General features: G+C 45.2%; 1 protein-coding gene across 5 annotated transcripts in view; it reads left to right on the top strand.

The window, feature by feature from the left end:
* SEPTIN11 (septin 11) overlaps positions 1–20,640 on the top strand; it is a 101,517-nt gene that overhangs the window by 26,326 nt on the left and 54,551 nt on the right. For all 5 annotated transcript variants that reach the window (XR_013990468.1, XR_013990469.1, XR_013990470.1 and 2 more), the window contains exons 2-3: positions 13,792–13,906; positions 19,632–19,827. Coding sequence is in view for 2 of the 5 variants with exons in the window: in XM_081020961.1 (XP_080877087.1) it covers positions 13,792–13,906; positions 19,632–19,827 (311 nt within the window). In the remaining 3 variants the exon portion in view is untranslated. The remainder of the gene's footprint in view (positions 1–13,791; positions 13,907–19,631; positions 19,828–20,640) is intronic.

The raw sequence follows: 20,640 nt of genomic DNA, 5'->3' as shown, positions 1-20,640 counted from the left end.
AAACAATAGTAGTTTGGGCTTTTTGTTGCTGCTTGGGCCCTGTACAATACCACATTAATTGCATAGCTGTCAGGCAAAAGCCTCTGCTAGCTTTCTGACATTTGCAAGGCAGTTCAGTGAGCAGCTGTTTCGAGGCCTCTCGTATTCATGTCACTTGAGGGCATCTGTAAGGTAGCCTTCATCAGTGCTTCGGTGTGTAACAATTTAAAGCATAGTGCTTTGCGTCAACAAACGCCTTTTAGGATAACAGTTCCAGGGTGAGTGGTTGTTTTGGGATTACTGTGTGTGTTTTAAAGTCTCAAGCCTACTATCTTTAAAGCCATTCATTCCAGATTGCTCTCGTTAAATTCAGGGTGGTGCTGTGGCTTAAACCACAGAGCCTAGGACTTGCCGATCAGAAGGTCGGCGCTTCGAATCCCCGCTACGGGATGAGCTCCCGTTGCTCGGACTCTGCTCCTGCCAACCTAGCAGTTCGAAAGCACGTCAAAGTGCAAGTAGATAAATAGGTACCGCTCCGGCGGAAAGGTAAACAGCGTTTCCATGCGCTGCTCTGGTTCGCCAGAAGTGGCTTAGTCATGCTGGCCACATGACCCGGAAGCTGTACGCCGGCTCCCTCGGCCAATGAAGCGAAATGAGCGCTGCAACCCCAGAGTCGGCCATGACTGGAACTAATGGTCAGGAGTCCCTTTACCTTTACCTTTACTCCATAGTAATCACAGCTCCATGGATTCAAAACAACTCTTTTGAATTGCAAGAGGGGTGTCATCAAAACGAGAGGCTGCTGTGCAGGTATCAGGGCTGGAATCAGGCATAGCTCAGCAGCAAAAGCAATAAATCACTAGAGGCCAGTGAAGTTAAATTTTTATTCAAAGAAACAAACTACAGCTTAGGGCTACCTAGTGCTTTCAGTAATGTTTCGAGGAGGAAAGTGAGGACTAAATTGCAATTAGCTGGCCTTGCCTGTCATTGACTCTGCAGATCATTAGCTCTGGGGCGTCTCTTGTCATCAACCTCTCTTTTTCCCATCCTGACAATCCCAAAAGGCACCAGCCCAGGTGGGTCGTGTTCATTGGTTGGCAACGCAAGATAAAAGAGCCTTGTCTGTGGTGGCACCCTTTTGAGGCAGCTCCCAGTGTCTATTACAATGTGTCAGGATTCATCTGTAGCTCAGTTTTGTCATTTACTTAAGACACACCTGTTCACCTGGGTGTTCGGAACCTCCTGTGTGAACTTTTCGGGTGAGCAGCCCGTGGCGTATACCAAATGTATATCCACTAACTGCTATATTGACCGCAGATTGAATTGTTTGGGCTTTAATGGATCCGCTTTAAATCGTTTGGTCGTCGTCGTATTTCGCTCATTCGTTGTGTGAACCACTCTTTGATTGTTACTGAAGGACGCAAGACCAAGTATTCACAACTTTGAAATCTACCAAGCTTGTATTGGCGTTCGTTCATTGCTCCCAATGATCTGGGTCAAACCACAAATATTTAGAAACAGGAATTTTCCATGGAATACACAAAGCACAGGGATCTTCTCCCACCCCACCCCCCAAAGGGAAATATTCTGCCCCACCTCACTGTTGTAGGTGTGGGGCAGGTGTTCCAAGATCCTTGAAGCCTGGATTTCACAGACAGTTACCCAGGTTTGAGAGAGGAGTATTTGTTTATTTGAGGAGCAATGAAAACAAATTCACAGCAAACTGAAGTCTGGGATGAATAGGATTAGAACTAGTAATCCCCATCTAAACCATTCCCACCCAGCTAATCCCCTCCACTCTCAGCTCTCTTTCAACTGTACACAGACCAAATTTCTACCCCACCCCACAAGTGCCATTCCTTCAAACCCCTCCCCCCCACCGCTTTTACTCACCTGTGTTTTCCATACTCCCGACCTCCCCACATGAGGTCTGCATGATTGAATTCTGGACTTAAACCAGAGTTTAAACTCCACATTAGCCATGAATTTACTACCTCTGCATGGAAAAGGAGATAGGAATGCTCACATTTCCTTATGTTTGGCTTTCGTGTGTGTGTGTGTGTGTGTGAGAGAGAGAGAGAGAGAGAGAGAGAGAGAGAGAGAGAATTGGGATGCACAAATGTCTGATAATGAAGGGTAGAAATATATTTGGATCCCTCCTTTTGTCTTTTATAACAATAACAATAAAAATTTTATTTATACCCCACCCTCTCCAGCCAAGACCGGGCTCAGGGCGGCTAACACCAGGTATAAAAACAATTGATTAAAATACAACTTAAAAACAAGATTAAAATACAACATTAAAATGCAGACTCGTATCAGTAGAAACTCAAATCGAAAACTTTTTGGGGATGAAAACATCAAATCTTTACAAGGCAAGAGTTTATTGACTTTGGCATGAAAAGTCTCAGTGCTTTTCAAATGCAGAAATTGTTAATGTAGGGTTTTTTTTAAAATATATGTATACGTTTTTAAAAGGCCTAAGTAGCTTAGATGTACAAATTACCTTGTTACTTGGGAGCAGTGAAATTTGAAGCCACTTGTAAGTAGAAATGAGAAGAGGTGGGGGGCGTGAAGACAGTGTTGGGGAGAAGTGGAGGAAGTCTGTAAAACCCACGGACAAAGATGCTATTATTGGACTGCCCCCCCCCATCAAAAGAAAAACTCCATGCAAGAAGAAAACTAGCATGTCAGGGGGTAAGATTCAGGAACAGCCCATTTCCTGAGGTGCTCATTTTCTCCATCCAGGGTCTCTTAAAAAAATGTAGAGGAGCATTAAAATGTGATCCTCTCCACCCTGCCTTGCTGTCTGTGCATGCCTTGTTTCTGTGGCATGTGTTGATAAGGCCAAAGGATTCAATTTTCCCTCTGCTGTAGATGTTTAATTATCAGCCTCATTATAATTCCTTTATGAGCCTCTTAACACTCTGGGGTGTCTCATGAGCTTCTATACAGCTGATTTTGGAAAGTTGTTTATGACCTAAAATATTGATGTGGTACTTAAGAGTAGAATAATCAGATGCACGCATGCATGTTCTAGTCCCCTGTGGGCACAGAATGCGAAGGAACTGTGAGAACATTCCTTTCTCTGTTCGCCTATGTAAAGAATGTTTGGGTTTTATGTTATTTGGTGTGGGTTTTTTCTACGTAGACTTACATTAATGCAGTGGCAAGGGGGAGAGGGGAGGAGTCGTCCCCCCCCCCCGCCACCACTGCTTAAGTATTTATTATGACTCTGCATCACACATGAGCGAGATCCACAGCTGGGAGAGCGCTCTGAGGCACAGCTAATATATTTTTCTCCCTCTGTCTGCAAAAAGAAAGAAAAAAAAGCTGAGCATTTTGGCTTCAAAACCTTAAACACAATTTAGTGCCCAATCAAAGATTTTAGCTAAGGCTGACAGATTGCTCCAGCACATAATAGCATTTTGCATATACTGTACATACATACATACATACATACATACATACATACATAAGATGTCACTGTGATTATGGCAGGAGTTTTAAAAATAGCCACTCGCCCAGGATGAATATGAAACACCTGCAGGTGACCAAGCTTTCTTTGTAAGCTGGAAGACGGCTGGAGTTATTTTGTGTGTGTGTGTCTCCCAAGTCACTGAAATAACACAAGAGTCTTATCCGGCAGCCTTTCTCAACCTGTGGGTCCCCCGATGTTGTTGAACTACAACTCCCATCACCCCTAGCTAGCAAGGCCAGAGTTCAGGGATCATGGGAGTTGTAGTCCAACAACATCTGGGGGCCTACAGGTTGAGAACCACTGGTTATGGCACCTTAAAAGATGGACAGGTATGCTTTTTTACGTCGTCAGCGTAAAATCACTGGCATGGGCATGGTGCCTGACACACCTGGGCAAAAAAGATTTACCTCCCTTGCACCTGTCCATACACAACCTTGATGTGGTGCAGGCATGCCAAACTCTCACATTTTTGCACTTCGCAGAGTCGCATTCTCTCTCTCTCTCTCTCTGCCTTCCTCCTCAGAGTGAAGGAAGCTGGCGTGGACTCTGCAGCAGCCTCAAGCTCAAACCTCTCTTCCTGTCAAAGCACAGGTCATGCAGATCGCCTTGCACCCCGTGGGTGGCGCATGCATGGCAACTGTGGGAAGGTCCATAGCTCAGTGACAGAGCATCTGTTTTGCGTGCAGAAGGTCCCAATTTCAGTCCCCAGCCTCTCCAGGTAGGGCTGGGAGAGACTCACAGTGCAGTCCATCAGTGCAGACAATACTGAACTAGATGGACCAGTGGTCTGTTTCAGTGTAAGGCAGACAGTGTTTGAAATTAGCCAGGTGCATTTTTGCACCTTGAAGAGAAGACTCCCTGGAAAAGACCCTGATGTTGGGAAAGATGGAGGGCACAAGGAGAAGGGGACGACAGAGGACGAGATGGTTGGACAGTGTTCTCGAAGCTACAAACATGAGTCTGACCAAACTGCAGGAGGCAGTGGAAGACAGAAGTGCCTGGCATGCTCTGGTCCATGGGGTCACGAAGAGTCGGACACGACTAAACAACTAAACAACAACAACAATTTTGCACCTGGCTTTTGACCACTTGCGACCAAGTGTGGATGCCAGGATGGCGCCTGACATTTCCACCACCTGGAGGTGGAATTCTGTTATATTTTATCTGCACAATCAGAACAAATTTCTGGAACCAAACTGCTTTTCCTGTGCAGCCTGAGCAGGAGCAGCCAACCTTAAGAAAAAGAGGTCGGAATAGGCCAATATATATGTGGACCGTCCCTGGATCAAGTGAATTTAATTCTTTTTAAGTTCTCAAGGCTCAACCGGCTCAAGGTTGTCATCTGAACCAGCCAGGTGTTTAACTGAGAATCAATCACAGTCAGCCCATCCTTTGAAAAATAGGACTTGAGAGACATCTAGCCCCAAAATGCCAACAGATTTTGACAACTGTAACTTTGATTTAAGGAGCAATTTGGTGACATATCTGAGTTTCTCACTGCCTTTACCCATTCAGCTACATCTGAACTCAATGGACTGTGAGCATGCTATCTATGCTTCGATTTTTAAACCGGCTTCTAACTTGTTCAGCCAGGGCCCTTAACAGGGTTAACTGGAAGCCTGGGGAATATTTAATATTTCCAAGCACCCCCAGCTCTCTGCTTCCATTTATGCTTTTGAGAACTTCCAAGGAGGTGGCAAGTGGGGCAAGGGACAGGGACTTCTTGGTGGCTTCTCTCTTGTTACGAGACTCATTCCCTGGGGAAACCCACCAAACCGATAGCAGACTGGTTATGGGACCTGGCTTTTAAATGGGCAATTGCTGCTAAGTTGTGCAGCTGAAGAGGCGAAGGAGTGGGTTTCTGCTGTCTTCTTGTTTTGTTTTACTAGGATCGCTGCATGGATGTGATTTCTTTCTTTTTAATTGTCTCCTTCAACCTGTAAGCCGCTTTGGAGCCTTCGCATGATATTTATTATTTGTTTGTTGCATTCACGTCCCACCCTTTCCCCGAAGAAGCTCAAGGTACATAGCTCCTCACCCTTTCACATTTAACCCTCACAACAGCCCTGTGAGGTAGGTTAGGCTAGGAGGTGGTGAGTGACTGAAGGTCACCCACTGAGCTTTGTGGCTGAGTGAGGATTCAAACGCTGCTCTCCCAGATCCTAGTCCGACACTCTAACCACTGCGCCACACTGGCTGTCAGTGTGATAAAATGGATTAGGTTTTAAATGCAGGTGCAGTTCTCGAAGGTTTCTTTTTGGTTTGTTTTTTTTAAAGGGGGAAGTTGTAGCAGTCAAATGACAACATTTTGGAGATCCCAAGTCGCAAGGTGGTTAGATTGGTCTCAACTAGGGCCAGGGCCTTTTCAGTATTGGCCCTGACTTGGTGGAACGCTCTGTCACAAGAGACTAGGGCCCTGCGGGACTTGACATCTTTCCGCAGGGCCTGCAAGACAGAGCTGTTCCGCCTGGCCTTTGGTTTGGACTCAGTCTGACCCTTATGTTTCCCTCCCCTTATGGTTTTGATCTATGGGCTACTTTTAAAATGAGGCTGCATTTTAAATTGCATTTTAACCTGTATTTTAAATTGCCCCCCCCCCCCCGTGTTATGTTTTTACTGTAATTTTACTGGTGTTAGCCGCCTGGGGAGGGTGGGGTATAAATTAAAAATATTATTATTATTAATATTATTATTAAAATGGGCTTCTAAATAGCTTATAATTCAAGCCGTCCCAATACACATGCAAATCAAGGCATCCTTTGCCCTGGAAAAAAAACCTTGGCTTTAATTTCCTTATTCCAAAGTGGGTGAAGAAAGCAGGATGTGAGCAGGCCCACAGGCCAAGAGGCACTCATCCAGTTGTGACTCAAGAGATTGTGCTCTGGGCTTCCTCTGGTTTCCTTTGGGAAAGCCACATTGGGTTGTCTCCAGTACCAGCCCTACTCAAGAGCAGACCCATTGAAGTTGATGGGCATGCATGTCTGTGGTTCTGCACTGAGCAGAACCTAGTTGGATGCAGCCCATTGCATTTGCCCTCAATCTTTCTCTCCTTTCTTAGCTGTGTAGTAATGGCAGTAATTGGCGTTTCTACCTAAAAGTCTTGGGAAACAACTGATATGCCTTTCCCGGCTTAAATGCAGCAGTTCAGATTGGCAGTTCAAGACTAGGCATGTGGAGAAGTGGGAGGGAAAAGCATCTGTTTTTGATTGGACTTTGTCGTTGGAAATTCTTCATATTTGTTTGTCACATGGTGCTCTGTGTGTGTGTGTGTGTGTGTGTGTGTGTGTGTGTGTGTGTTTGTGTTTCTTTCCCCCTTTCCCTTTCCTCCCCGCTTCACAAGACTTGCAGGAATGTGCACACATGGTTCTTATCTTCCCCCCCCACCCCACCAGGAAAGGGGAAAGAAGGAAGAAAAAAACACCCTTCAGCTTTTTCTGCTGGTTAGTAATTTGTGACATGAGAACTGGTAGATGCATTAGTCACTTCTACTCCAAATAGAAATCTTAGCGGTTTGGAGGAAAAACCCTAAGGAAGGGAAATGGCCTTTTATGTCGTTTCTTGGCAGAAGTGATGCTGTTACTGCTTGGAGTTTGAACTGACCTTTCTAGCCAAACAGTTCTGCCTCGGAGATCAGAGTTTGCTCTCCCTGCAGTGAGCGAGGTCGGATTGTCATGTTTGTGTCGGGGCTCTTTTGAAAAAACGAAGATATGGGGGCAGGGGGCGGGGAACACATCCCCAAAGCTCCAGGCACTAAATGCTAAAGTGGAATCTCCTCTGTAGGATCCTTAAGTAGGAGAAGGGAATTTAAACACGTGGCTTCCCTCTGAAGCTCACCAAGGGTGTTCTGGTAGACTACAAAATAAAATAAAAAGATTCCTTCCAGTAGCACCTTAGAGACCAACTAAGTTTGTTACTGGTATGAGCTTTCGTGTGCATGCACACTTCTTCAGATACCTCCTAAATACCTCCTTTTCCTGCTGTATTTGGAGATCAAAACGCTTACTTATCTGAACGCAATCCCAGCAAGTTAAATAAGCATCTTTTGAACCAGCGGGGTTGTTAACACTGGATTGTAGCCGATGTTACCTCTACTCAGAGTAGACCCATCAAAATTTATGGGCATGACTAACATAGGTCCATTTGTTTTACATGGGTTTCACGCTGAGCTGGACTTAATGGGTTTCAGGCTGAGCTGGACTTAATGGGTTTCACGCTGAGCGGGACGCAGGTGGTGCTGTGGGTTAAACCACAGAGCCTAGGGCTTGCTGATCAGAAGGTCGGCGGTTCGAATCCCCGCAACGGGGTGAGCTCCCGTTGCTCGGTCCCTGCTTCTGCCAACCTAGCAGTTCGAAAGCACGTCAAAGTGCAAGTAGATAAATGGGTACCGCTCTGGTGGGAAGGTAAACGGCGTTTCTGTGCGCTGCTCTGTTTCGCCAGAAGCGGCTTAGTAATGCTGGCCACATGACCCGGAAGCTGTACGCCGCCTCCCTCGGCCAATGAAGCGAGATGAGCGCAGCAACCCCAGAGTCGGCCACGACTGGACCTAGTGGTCAGGGGTCCCTTTACCTTTTCTTAAAATAGGTCCATTTGTTTTACATGGGTTTCATGCTGAGCTGGACTTAATTAGGCACAACCCTCTGTTTCCCTTTTGCCCTATTTTCAGGCTCAGTCCTGCCTGCAGTCCTTTCTGCCTCCCCACAAACTGGTGTTATGTGTTCAAGGCACTGATTTGGGAAAAAAAGCAGACATACGGTTTCCCCACCCCAACAATTTTTCTGCATTGCATGCGACCAGTATGGCACCTTTTGTTTCCCTTTCAAGATCACAGACAACGGCACAGGTGTGAGTCACTGGGGCACATTTCATTCAAATACAGTGGTGCCCCGCAAGACGAATTCCTCGCAAGACGAAAAACTCGCTAGACGAAAGGGTTTTGCGGTTTTTGAGCTGCTTCGCAAGACGAATTTCCCTATGGGCTTGCTTCGCAAGACGAAAACGTCTTGCGTTTTTTGCAAGTTTGTTTCCTTTTTTAAAAAATATTTTATTAAGGATTTTCTTGTTTTACAGAAGTGTAGTGCCTCGTATTTTTTTTTTTCATGTAACATTTTTACAAATCCGTTTCATTTGTTGAGGCATTAGGGGGAGAAGAAAAAAGAAAAAGAAAAAAGAAAGGGGGGGTGGAGAGAGGGAAGATGGATGGGGGTGGGGTCGGGTGGCGGTGTTTCTATTATGTTTAATGTATGTAGAGTTTGGTGTCAGCGTTGCTTGTGTTGTTCACTTGTGTTCCTTTGGTGGTGAGAGAGGTTGGGGTTGGCCCAGGGTGTGATTGTTTCCTTGTGATTGGCTGTGGTGATCTTTGTTTTCGTGTGTGAGTGAGGTGGGTGGGTGTTTTGGATCAGGTTAGCCATATTGATTTGTATGCTGTTGGTGGATTATTGTCATTGTCCTGTTGGGCTGTGTATGTGATAAAGGGGAGCCATACCGGGGTGAAGGCGTCTTCTGTTTGTCCCTGTGTCAGTTTCAGTTTATTAGTTAATTTTTCTAGTAGGGCTGTTTCCCATACTATTTGGTACCATTGGTCCATGCTTACTCCTGACAGGTCTCTCCAGTGTCTTTGTTTCCTTTTTCTTAACACCGTTAATACAGTTGCGACTTGACTTCGAGGAGCAACTCATAGAACGCGGTGTGGTAGCCTTTTTTGAGTTTTTTGGCGATTTTTGAAGCTTTTCCAAAACTTTTCCGACACCGTGCTTCACAAGACGAAAAGATCGCTAGACGAAAAAACTCGCGGAACGAATTAATTTCGTCTTGCGAGGCACCACTGTAACAAGCTTACCTGTGCATCATGCCCCCCATATAAAAGCACACTCATCTATACAAACAATTGCATATCTATTCTAAGATGTTCCTCATGCACAGCTTACACAACGTAAGCCTCCTCTGTTGGGGGAGCAGCGTTGTCTGACGACGATACTCATAAACACTTACAGTGGTACCTCGGGTTAAGTACTTAATTTGTTCCGGAGGTCTGTTCTTAACCTGAAACTGTTCTTAACCTGAAGCACCACTTTAGCTAATGGGGCCTCCTGCTGCCGCCGCACCGCCAGAGCCCGATTTCTGTTCTTATCCTGAAGCAAAGTTCTTAACCTGAAGCACTGTTTCTGGGTTAGCGGCGTATGTAACCTGAATCGTATGTAACCCGAGGTACCACTGTATTCTGAATTTACTAGTCCACAACAGCCTCCCTAGTGAAAGCACAGCCGCTTTGCTGAAATGTTTTTCAAAAGCAAGCACACCTCTCGGAATTCAGATGCAAGAGTGGTTCTATCAGTTACAGATGGGAGGACATCCATGCACTGTAGGATCCCCAGTTCGCTTCCCGCCAACGCAATTGGCTCACGACATTTGCCATAAGCGAGTAAATTGTTCTAGCAGGTTTTCTTCAAGCTGCATGTCTTAAAAGGAGAAGAATAAGCCTACAGCTTTCAAGATTTGTTTGGCAGGGGGGAAAGCTTTGGAGGGAGAGAAAGGGTTCCTTGGAGAGGAGAACTTAAATCAAATCATGAGCTTACCGTTTTGGTTGTTCCTTATTGTGCTCCCTGGCTGGCTTGGTAAACTTTGTCTATGTGGCGTCTTTTAAAATTAGTACAAGCCAGAGAGGGATCCAGGAAAAGCAGCGTTGCTTGACAAGCGGACAAACCCAGCGTGGAGGTCTTTCGGGTGGAAAAAGAGCTTTGAAAACTGACCAGCACATCTGCCATAAGAACGTAAGAGGAGTTTGCAGGATCAGACCAATGGCCTATCAAGTTCAGCATCCTATTCTCGCAGTGGCCATGCCAATGCCCCAGTGGGAAGCCTGAAAGCAAGATTTGAGTGTTGCAGCTGCCCTCTCCCCTGTCTTCAAGGGTCCACTGCCTCCGACAGATGAAGTAAAACATAACCATTGTGGGTAGTAGCCACTAGTAGCCACAACTGTCTCGCTGAGCCTCAGTGGAGCAAGGAATTCCTGAAGAAGACTGTTACTGAGGAAGCAAGGCTTCCCTGTACAGAAGCCATGCCAAACCTTCCTCAGCAAGGCTTGTTCTTCTGTTAAAGCCTTGAAATGCTTCCCACCTTGAGCAGAAGCAAATTCTCTTGCAGTACTGTTTCCTGTTTGATGAAAGCCTTGGATTGGGAAATCCCCTGAGCTTCTTGGCTGTGAACCCAGTATCCTCAAACACATCCAAGATTGATGTATTATTTCATCCTGTTTGAAATGCTGCCAGTGATATAAAGGTCTCCTGCAATCGTTCGAATAAGAAATAAAATCTCATTTCAATTCTGGAACATAACGCAGGCTCTGGCTTTGACTAGTCCACAGGAGAATGGTATTTTCCAAGGGAGGGGCAGTTGATACGAACACCCATCTGCAAGCACTTATACTAATACAGTAAACTTGCTTGTAAATAGCCACTTGCCTAGTCATCTGTGATGAGCTGGAATTTCCTCCAGGGGAGTAGGCAGGGGCTGGTTGTGTAAATTGGAAGGCACATGATTCTTTGGTTTCAAACTGTTTGGTTACTCCACAAATGACTTACATGTAAATACTAAAAAAGAAAGAAAGGGAAAAAACGGTTTCTGAGTTGGTAGCTTGTGTAGACATTTTTGGAAGGCAGACCAATAATGTCCTCCTAAGGCTCCATCATGACCTTTAAGATTGACTTAAGTGGAGCTGAGGCCAGAATTTTATTTGTTTATTTGATTTGATTTCTGTACAACCCAAGGAGCCCCGGGCAATAAACACATCCATAAAATATTTCATTTCATTATTTCTTTCTAAATTCTCAATGTTAGACGTGAAGGACAGCGTTAACATTTATGGCGGTCATTAACAAGACTAGAGTTTGCACCAGTTGTTCCGAATAATTGTATCTCGCCAGAGAGAAAAGTGTGAGTCAAGCTAATGGGTTTTCCCCCTTTACTTTTTCCTGAGACTGGAAATAGTCTTCTGTGTTGCTTCCCTGCCATGCTTTGGATCTGAGCCTTGGGGCTGTGTGGGAAGGGGGGGAGGAGGAAAATCCTCTTTTCTCTTTGAGCCAGAAGAATTCTGCGCTCTCCTCCTTCTCCTCCTCCAAGGCCTGCTGAAGGACAGCGGATGACTTAGGGCACAGTTGCGGCACTTCAATTTTATTAGCTCTGGTTAGCAGAGCCCGGCTTGGTTTATAAATAGCAGCCCACAGTGGAGATGGCAATTCCAGAAGTGGCTGCCCGTCACATGGCAAACTTTCCTTCTGCACTTTTTGGGTGGTTGCGAGGGAAATGCTTATTCCCCTGGCCTCTCACTTTTATCCTCCTGGAATGACGTTCTTTCTGTTGTATTTCTACCCCACGCCCTGTTCATTCCTCTCTATATTTTCTTCTGTGAACCGCCCTGAGACCTCCGGGTATAGGGTGGTATATAAATCCAATTAATAATAATAATATATATATGTGTATAATAGATAGGTAGAAAACGCAGTGCCAGATTTAGGGTGTCGTGGAGGGTTTTCCTGTACAGTGGTACCTCTGGTTACGAACGGGATCCGTTCCGGAGGCCCGTTCGCAACATGAAAAGAACGCAACCCGCAGCGGTGTGTCTGCGCATGCGCAGGTTGCAATTCGCCTCTTCTGCAAATGCGTGTGACATCATTTTGTGCATCTGCGCGAGCGGCAAAACCCGGAAGTAACCCTTTCCGGTACTTCCAGGTCGCCGCAGGACGTAACTTGAAAGAACGTAACATGAAGCGGATGTAACATGACGTATGACTGTACAGGGCACTTGAGCCAAAGCGCCACAAAATTGAGAAGATCCATGATAGAGAAGACCCATTTGGGGGTGCCAGTTTTTCACCTCCCCCAGAGCACCATATTACCAAAGATTACCAAAGTCCGCCCCCGAACAAACATATATAGGCACACACACTGTGAATGGGAGAGGAATCCACGCATTGGACCGTAGTGTGCCCTCAATATCAATGGGGCTGCCCCAAATTTCAAAATGGATAGTACAGACCCCTGATAGTTTAGATCAACCTTCTTCAACCTGGTGCCTTCCAGATGTTTTGGGATTAAAGCTCCCTTCAGGCTCCAGGGCAGGGCAAAGTCTGGTTTAAACAGTGCAATGCAGCTAATTACAACTAGTTGTGCCCAAATGGCTACTAGCCATCCCTCCCCACCCCCGACAGTCTTTTGTCACAAGAAGTTGGTAAAACATAACATATTATGTGAAGAGTGCTGGAACCTAAGCTTTTACAAGCCCCATATATCACATGTTCTGCATTTGCGAGGAGCTGATCTTTTAGTGTGGCAACAGCTAAACTTTGGAACTCCCTGCCTGTTGACCTTAGGCAGGTGCCCTCGCTATATTGTTTTGAGACACCTGCTGAAAACATTTCTATTTCAGCAAGCCTACCCACGCGTATAATTTTTCTATATGTATTTGTTTTTAAAAGTTTTATTGATTTTTTTTATCTCTGTTTGATCGATTTTAAGCTGTGCTTTATGTGTATTTGTGTTTTCAGTTTTACCTGTATCTTATTGATAATTTCAGAAATGCACACAGCTTGGAGAATTTGGAGATTTACACAGCTTGCACATCTTTCTAAATAAATAAAATTAAACGTGCCAATTTTGGCCAAACCAGTTGTTTGGGGACCCCTCTCTCATTCGCAGTGTTCCAATTCCCAGAGTGGTTTAACAGTCAATTCCTCTTCCCAGGGAACTCTGGGAATTGTAGCTCTCTGAGGGGAATAGGTGTCTCCTAACAAGTCTCAGCACCCTTAACAAACTACACTTCCCAGAATTCATTGGAGTAAGCCATGGCTGTATAAAGTAGTATGATAGTTATTTAAATGCAAAGAGGAGATGGGGCCCTAGACAGGCCCGTCCATCTCTAGTCTGACTCTGTGTAAGGAAACTTTTTCTCTTTCCGTACAGCTTTATTTTTTTATTCCTGAGAAGCAGGGTGCTAATCAGTATTTTTAAAAGGTGATTATTATTTTTTAAAAAAGAAGATTTACTTATGTTTGAGAGACTTTTATATTGCCCTCCATGAAACAGAGTATTTCGGAACCTAGAAGCTGCCTGTTCTTGCTGTTTATTGCAAACAAATCTCATCTTTCCTCCAAAGAACTCTAGTTTCTGCATCTAAATGTATTTGAAAGAAAGCTAGATATGTTTATTTCAATGGAGGATGCATTTACGTGATGTGACATGATGGTGTGATATCGGTGGCTGTGGTTGCTTCTCATTGATAAGCAATGATAAAGCCAACTCTATAAAAACCTTGACATGTTTCTTCTTTGGCATTTCAGAACGATGATCTCCGAAACCTGTCCCTCTCGGGCCACGTCGGTTTTGACAGCCTCCCCGATCAGCTGGTCAACAAGTCAACCTCACAGGGTTTCTGCTTCAATATCCTTTGTGTTGGTAAGTGATGATAATGGGCTTCTGAACAAAGAGATTATCTGTATGTCCTTCCCGGATGCAACATGCAGGGCGAACAATATAAAATCCCTCCTGCCTGGTGGTACCTAGCGTGTAAGACACGAAGCATCACAGGGAATCTTTTAAATGGAAATGTTCAGCTTTTTGTGCAGGTTTCTCCCCACCCCACCCCACCCCCAAAAATTCTGAAAACCAGCAAAGCATTTGGAACCTCGCGTGTTTAAAACTGAAACTAAACTGGGAAGTGATGTTGGATGCTTAGCTGGTGTTTCCTGGATTTTTGGAAACCTGGGCAAAAGTTTGTTCTCCCTCAGTTAAAATTGCAAATGTACCAGATGTCAATGGGAAAATGATGCATAGACACTGGGGAGCTATAGCCTAGTTGCCACTGAGCATTGCACCCTGTACGTAAGAACATCCAGTACTGGCATTTAGGTGTCTGCTTAAGCACCTGGTGTCAGGACACAAGAAGAACAGTGTCCTGTTCCTTAATTGTTGGGCTGCCAGGTGCCTCTGGGAATTCTGCAAGCAGAACCTGAGTATAACAGCTCTCTCCCCACATCTGACTCCAAGTGACTGGTATACAGAGGCATAACACTTCGAACAGTGGTGGCAATTCATAGCCATCATGGCTCGTAGCTACTTCTCCATGACAGACCTACACTTTCCCCGGTCATTCAGGGCTAAGGAATGGGGCCATGCCATCCACACGAGGTGTGTAAATGTGGAGCTCCCGCTCTCTGCCCTGTAAGAAGCAAGCGATTGTTGACACGAATGCGAATACACCTTCTGAAGCATGGAGAATTATGTAGCTAGCACTGGGGGAGAATTCGAGTGGGAAGTACGAAATACTCTGCATTGACACAACCGTTTCAAACGCCCAGACTTTATAAGGGTACTCCACTGTATCCTTCCGTTTCCTCGCACTGAATTACGCCATTGCCCATATATTGGCAAAGAAAGTGCAGAAATTTTTAAAAAATAAATAGTATTTTCTAGTACCTTAGGTAAATGGCTTAGAGATTTATTTATTTCTTTAATTATTAAGTGGTCTATAAATTTTGTAAGAAAAATAAACAAGCCAATGCTGCAAGGCAAGTTGATAGAACTGGAAATATACATATGTCAAATTGTGCTTCTTCCTCACCCCAGTGAATTCCTCACAAACTTTGTTGTTGTTTAGTCGTTTAGTCATGTCCGACTCTTCATGACCCCATGGACCAGAGCACGCCAGGCACTCCTGTCTTCCACTGCCTCCCGCAGTTTGGTCAAACTCATGCTGGTAGCTTCGAGAACACTGTCCAACCATCTCGTCCTCTGTCGTCCCCTTCTCCTTGTGCCCTCCATCTTTCCCAACATCAGGGTCTTTTCCAGGGAGTCTTCTCTTCTCATGAGGTGGCCAAAGTATTGGAGCCTCAGCTTCATGATCTGTCCTTCCAGTGAGCACTCAGGGCTGATTCCCTTCAGAATGGATACGTTTGATCTTCTTGCAGTCCATGGGACTCTCAAGAGTCTCCTCCAGCACCATAACTCAAAAGCATCAATTCTTCGGCAATCAGCCTTCTTTATGGTCCAGCTCTCACTTCCATACATCACTACTGGGAAAACCATAGCTTTAACTATACGGACCTTTGTTGGTAAGGTGATGTCTCTGCTTTTTAAGATGCTGTCTAGGTTTGCCACTGCCTTTCTCCCAAGGAGCAGGCGTCTTTTAATTTTGTGACTGCTGTCACCAACTTACAAACTTACGTAGCACCAAATTGCAGCCCTAGAGAAACTCTCAAGCAAATGTCCCCAAAGACTGGAAGCCTCGCTCAGCCGCCCCTCTGGCTCCTGAGATTTCAGCAGGGAATTCAGTCACGCTCCCATATCTTTGTAAACATGAGGACTAGAAACTTGAGTTTCTTTTCATTTTTTTTTAACAAAAAGGAAGCTCAGCAGGCTGATAGCTGCAGTTTGCATCCCTTTGCATCGCATTGCTTTGCTTTCTCCGCGATCTAGTGGGAATTGTGGCATCCACACATAGCCTCTCTTCTGAGACTGCGTACAGCCTCACCCTGCGTACAGGGTGAACTGTCCTCAAGGTTACAGCCAAAGTCATCCGGAGTCAAATTTTATCCGTGGAATGCAAAAGGCCGCTGCCTCTTCTTTGCTCTCCCATGAGGATTAGTGTTTTCATATCCATCAAATTAAAACAACGACGAAAAGAGATGTCGTCAAAACCGCAGCAAGCTGTTGAACAAAGTGGTTTGAGCTTCTAGAGGCTGGAGCGATGTTGTTTCCCCGAGACCTTTCCTATTTGCATCCCCTGAAAGGCATTTCTGTGCGTCCGCAAAACGAAACCATTGATCTCTGCACTTCGCTTGGCAGGGCTGAGCTATTCCCGTTGCTGCCTGTTTATATGAAATCCGGTTTTGTTTTTACAATGAAACTTTAGCCGGCAGCTTCGCTGTTCCTTTTAAAAGAGAAAATATTGACTGGGGTTTTATTGCACCGTTGTTGTTGTTGTTTTTTTTAAAAAGAAAAGGAACGTGACTTGCATCCACAGCTGGTTTAAGGCCAGCATCCTTCTCTCACAGTGGACAACCAGATGCCTTATGGGAATATCTCAAGCAGCACCTGAATGGAACAGCCCTCCACAAGTGGAATACGTCAGGCAGAAAAATACAAGAGAAGATGAAGAAATGAGAAAAGAATGTACTACGGCACTGACAAAATAGGATTTGTATTTTGTACATACGTACTGGACTTGGTGATCAACTGAAAAGCTACTTTTTAATATATCATGTCACGAAGTTGATTTCGACATTATGAGAAGCTCTCCTCAATCCCAGCAATTGGCAGTCAGAAGCCCTGGAGATAGTATATGCTTGGCCATGATGGCTGGTAGCCACTGGCAGCCTTCTCCTCTATGAGATGTGTGGTCTTACGCAGTTGAACTTTTTGTGCCCTTGCCAAAACCTCTGTGCCGATGCCTTTTTTGCAGGAAATATGCGGCAGTTAATAATTTAACCAGTGGAAGGTCCCACTTGCCACAAAAAGGAAAGGCCAACCCCAGTTGTGTTGCTTCTCTTTGCTTCCTGTTAGAGTAACATACCCAAACCAAAATGACCTTAAAAAATATATGAGTAAATGTGCCCATAAACTCCCAGCTCCGCCGATTTAAATTTAGCCTTTCTCTATTAAATTCTGGGCCCTCCCACCCATTTCCAGCTAAACCAATTAAGGTCGAAACCCAGTGCTAATTGGCACATGTATATTTTTCCTGCTAAATGAAAATAAGAAATAGCATGCTAATTGATTCCTTTGTCCAACAACGTGTATCTCTTAACGGAAAACAAAATGCAACAGTGTGAGCTGCATCAGACATTTCTGGAGCACTCCTGGGCTGCAGAGTACAGTGGCCTGGGATGACTTAGCCATTCCCTATCAAAGAGCGCTGTAGGGCAGGGCAAGTGAGAGGGACTTGTAGTCCTCCAGATGTTATTGGACTACAGTTCCCATTGCTCCTGCCAATCACCCATGCTGGCTGCAGCTGATGGAGTCCAAAAACATCTGGAGGGCCATAGTTTCTTCTTCCTTGCTTTAGGGCTTGGGGGTGGGACCCCCAGGGTGCATTGCAGGCTATGTTCTCAATATAATAACAGTTACCGTGGCCCAAGCAATGCATCCTACTGGTTTCGTAGTCCTGTTATTAATGGAGACGGTTTGCACCCATGACTGAAAGATGAAGAAGAGGAGGAGGAGGAGGAGGACAACAACAACAACAACAACAACAACAACAACAACAACAACAAACTGGGATTTTACACTGCTCTTTCCTTCTTTGCTCTGGCCAAAGGGAGAGTTGTCAGCTAAAAGCAGGCATGGGAGGAAAACATTTGGGAGGAAAGTGAAATCAAGGTAGTAACTAAAGGAATATAGTTGGAAGCTAGCTGCCTCTTTCTGCACCAGCAATGAGGATGGAAAGAAAGAATCCTTGGCAGATGACCAGCCAACCTCTGCTTAAAAACCACTAAAGAAGGTGAATCTGCCACCTTCCAAGGGAGTCCATTCCACTGTTGAACAGCTGTTGCAGTCAGAAAGTTCTTCCTAATGTTTAGCCGGAATCACCTTTCTTGTAATTTGAATCTACTGGTTTGGGTCCTAGCCTCTGGTACAGCAGAAAACAAACCTGCTCCATGTGGCAGCGCTTCAGGTATTTGAAGATGGCTATCGTATCCCTTCTCAGTCTTCTCTTCTCCAGGCTAAGCATGCCTAACTCCTCATATGGCTTGGTTTTCAGACCTTTGTCACTTGGTTCTCTTCCTCTGCACAGGTTCCTGCTTGTCAATAGCTTTCTTAAATTGTGGTGCCCAGAACTGGACACAGGACTCCAGGTTCAGTCTGAGGAAGGCAGAATAGAGCAGTACTATTGCTTCCCTTGATCTGGACACAATACTTTTTTTGCTGCGGGACGCGGGTGGTGCTGTGGGTTAAACAACAGAGACTAGGACTTGCCAATCAGAAGGTCGGTGGTTCAAATCTCTGCGACGGGGTGAGCTTCTGTTGCTGGGTCCCTGCTCTTGCCAACCTAGCAGTTCGAAAGCACCTCAAAGTGCAAGTAGATAAATAGGTACCACTCCGGCAGGAAGGTAAACGGCGTTTCCGTGCACTGCTCTGGTTCGCCAGAAGCGGCTTAGTCATGCTGGCCACATGACCCAGAAGCTGTACGCCGGCTCCCTCAGCCAATAAGCGAGATGAGCGCCACAACCTCAGAGTTGGCCACGACTGGACCTAATGGTCAGGGGTCCCTTTACCTTTACCTATAATTGCATTAGCTGTTGGCGGGGGCTGTTGCATCACACTGTTGATTCATGTTAAGAATGTGTTCTACTAAGACCCCTAGATCCATTTTAACGTGCTGAGTTTTGTAAGTGCTGCAAAAACAATGTTGGCATGTTGTTCTTAATAGATTTCCCAAAGTACACTCTCTCTCTCTCTCTCTCTCTCTCTGTGTGTGTGTGTGTGTGTGTGTGTCAGTGCTGGTCCAGGACTAGCTTCTAGCAGTTGTAGACTCCTGATCTGATGTAACTTTTGGCTGCAATTTTAATTGAGAACTGATGAAATAGGTCTTGCAGATTTTTGAAGCAATGCAAACCTGTGTATAGCTCACAAATAGCTCAGTCCCAAGGAATTCTGACTCTCACTTGTTTTAACAATAGCAGCAACAAAATGCCAGGTCTAGTATTTGAAACAAGCTCCTGAGCTCAGAATCCCGTAACTGTGAGTGTACATGCTGCCTTCAGTGTTAGCCCTACTCAGAGTAGACCCAGTGAAGTTCAAAAACATGAATAGCTTCATGTCCATTAATTTCACTGGGTCTGCTCCAATTAGGACTCAAACCTATGACTTTTGCTCTTTACTCCCGTTGGTCAATGTAAGAGTCCTGGTAAAAAAATGAAGTAGCTTCTGCAAGCCTGAAGTTTGCCCAGCTTTGACCTCTTTGCAAAGTTAGGATTTGATCTATAAATTACTTAATCTAGCAGACCATGGAGTCTCATTCCTAAGCAATGCTTGCCTTGCCCCATTCCTGTAACTTTGGAACTCTAATGTCTCATTTAAGCAGAATATCCTTGATTTGGACGCCAGGAAGAAAGTCATTGGTAGGCTAAAGGTAGTGGCTGTGGGCTTCTCAGACTCCTAACCTGAATGTGGTCCTTTTCAGGGGAAACGGGCATTGGCAAATCGACGCTCATGGACACCCTGTTCAACACAAAGTTTGAAAGTGACCCAGCCACTCACAACGAGCCTGGCGTGCGGTTGAAAGCAAGGAGTTACGAACTTCAGGAGAGCAACGTCCGCCTGAAGCTGACGATCGTTGACACGGTGGGATTTGGAGACCAGATCAACAAAGATGACAGGTTAGCATCAAGGCTGCTCCAGACTATTCTTTGAAGGGCCAAGCGCTTTGCAGAGTAGAGGGAAATCACACGTGTAAGCTTTCCTCATGCTGGAAGGTTTTGGTGGAAAGTTTACATGTTCAATTTGCCTCTTGATCTGCAGGGTGAAATGTGGTATGCTTTTCAAACATGCGATTTCTCCCCAAGTGCCTTTTGAGGTGGGAAAAGCCCTCTGTGAGAAAGATACGATGACACAGACAACTTTTGACTCATCCATTTGGGGCAGCGGCAGACTCAGATTTAAGTGGAACAATGGATGTGATGTGTCTTACCTTTGCACATTAGTCTTTGAAACTCCCTCCGTAGAGAAGCTGGACTAGCAGGTGAAGCCCTTGTCGTCCAAGCAGACTTTTGGCCATTGCTTTTTACTTAAAAGGGTTGGTGCTGTGTTTTCATTGTAACTGTTGGTATGTTTTAAAACACATCCTATATATGTATATAATTTCGATTCTATCCATTTTGGGTTTTTTGACTATTGGTTTTTCTATGTTTCCAGCTGTTCTTATCTGTAAGCCAAAGAGTCCTGTCAGGGAAAATGGTGTGCTATCAGTAAACATATAGTAATATCAGTGCCCCATTCACACTATACATTTAAAAGACAGGCATGACTTTCCCCAGAGAATTATGGGATGTGTAATTTATTAAGACCACTCCGGCGGGAAGGTAAACGGCGTTTCTGTGTGCTGCTCTGGTTCGCCAGAAGCGACTTAGTCATGCTGGCCACATGACCTGGAAGCTGCACGCCGGCTCCCTCGGCCAATAAAGCGAGATGAG

This window comes from Podarcis pityusensis (genome assembly GCF_964106645.2).
Source record: "Podarcis pityusensis genome assembly, chromosome: 9".
NCBI lineage: Eukaryota > Metazoa > Chordata > Lepidosauria > Squamata > Lacertidae > Podarcis > Podarcis pityusensis.
This window is presented reverse-complemented; position numbering and strand designations above follow the sequence as displayed.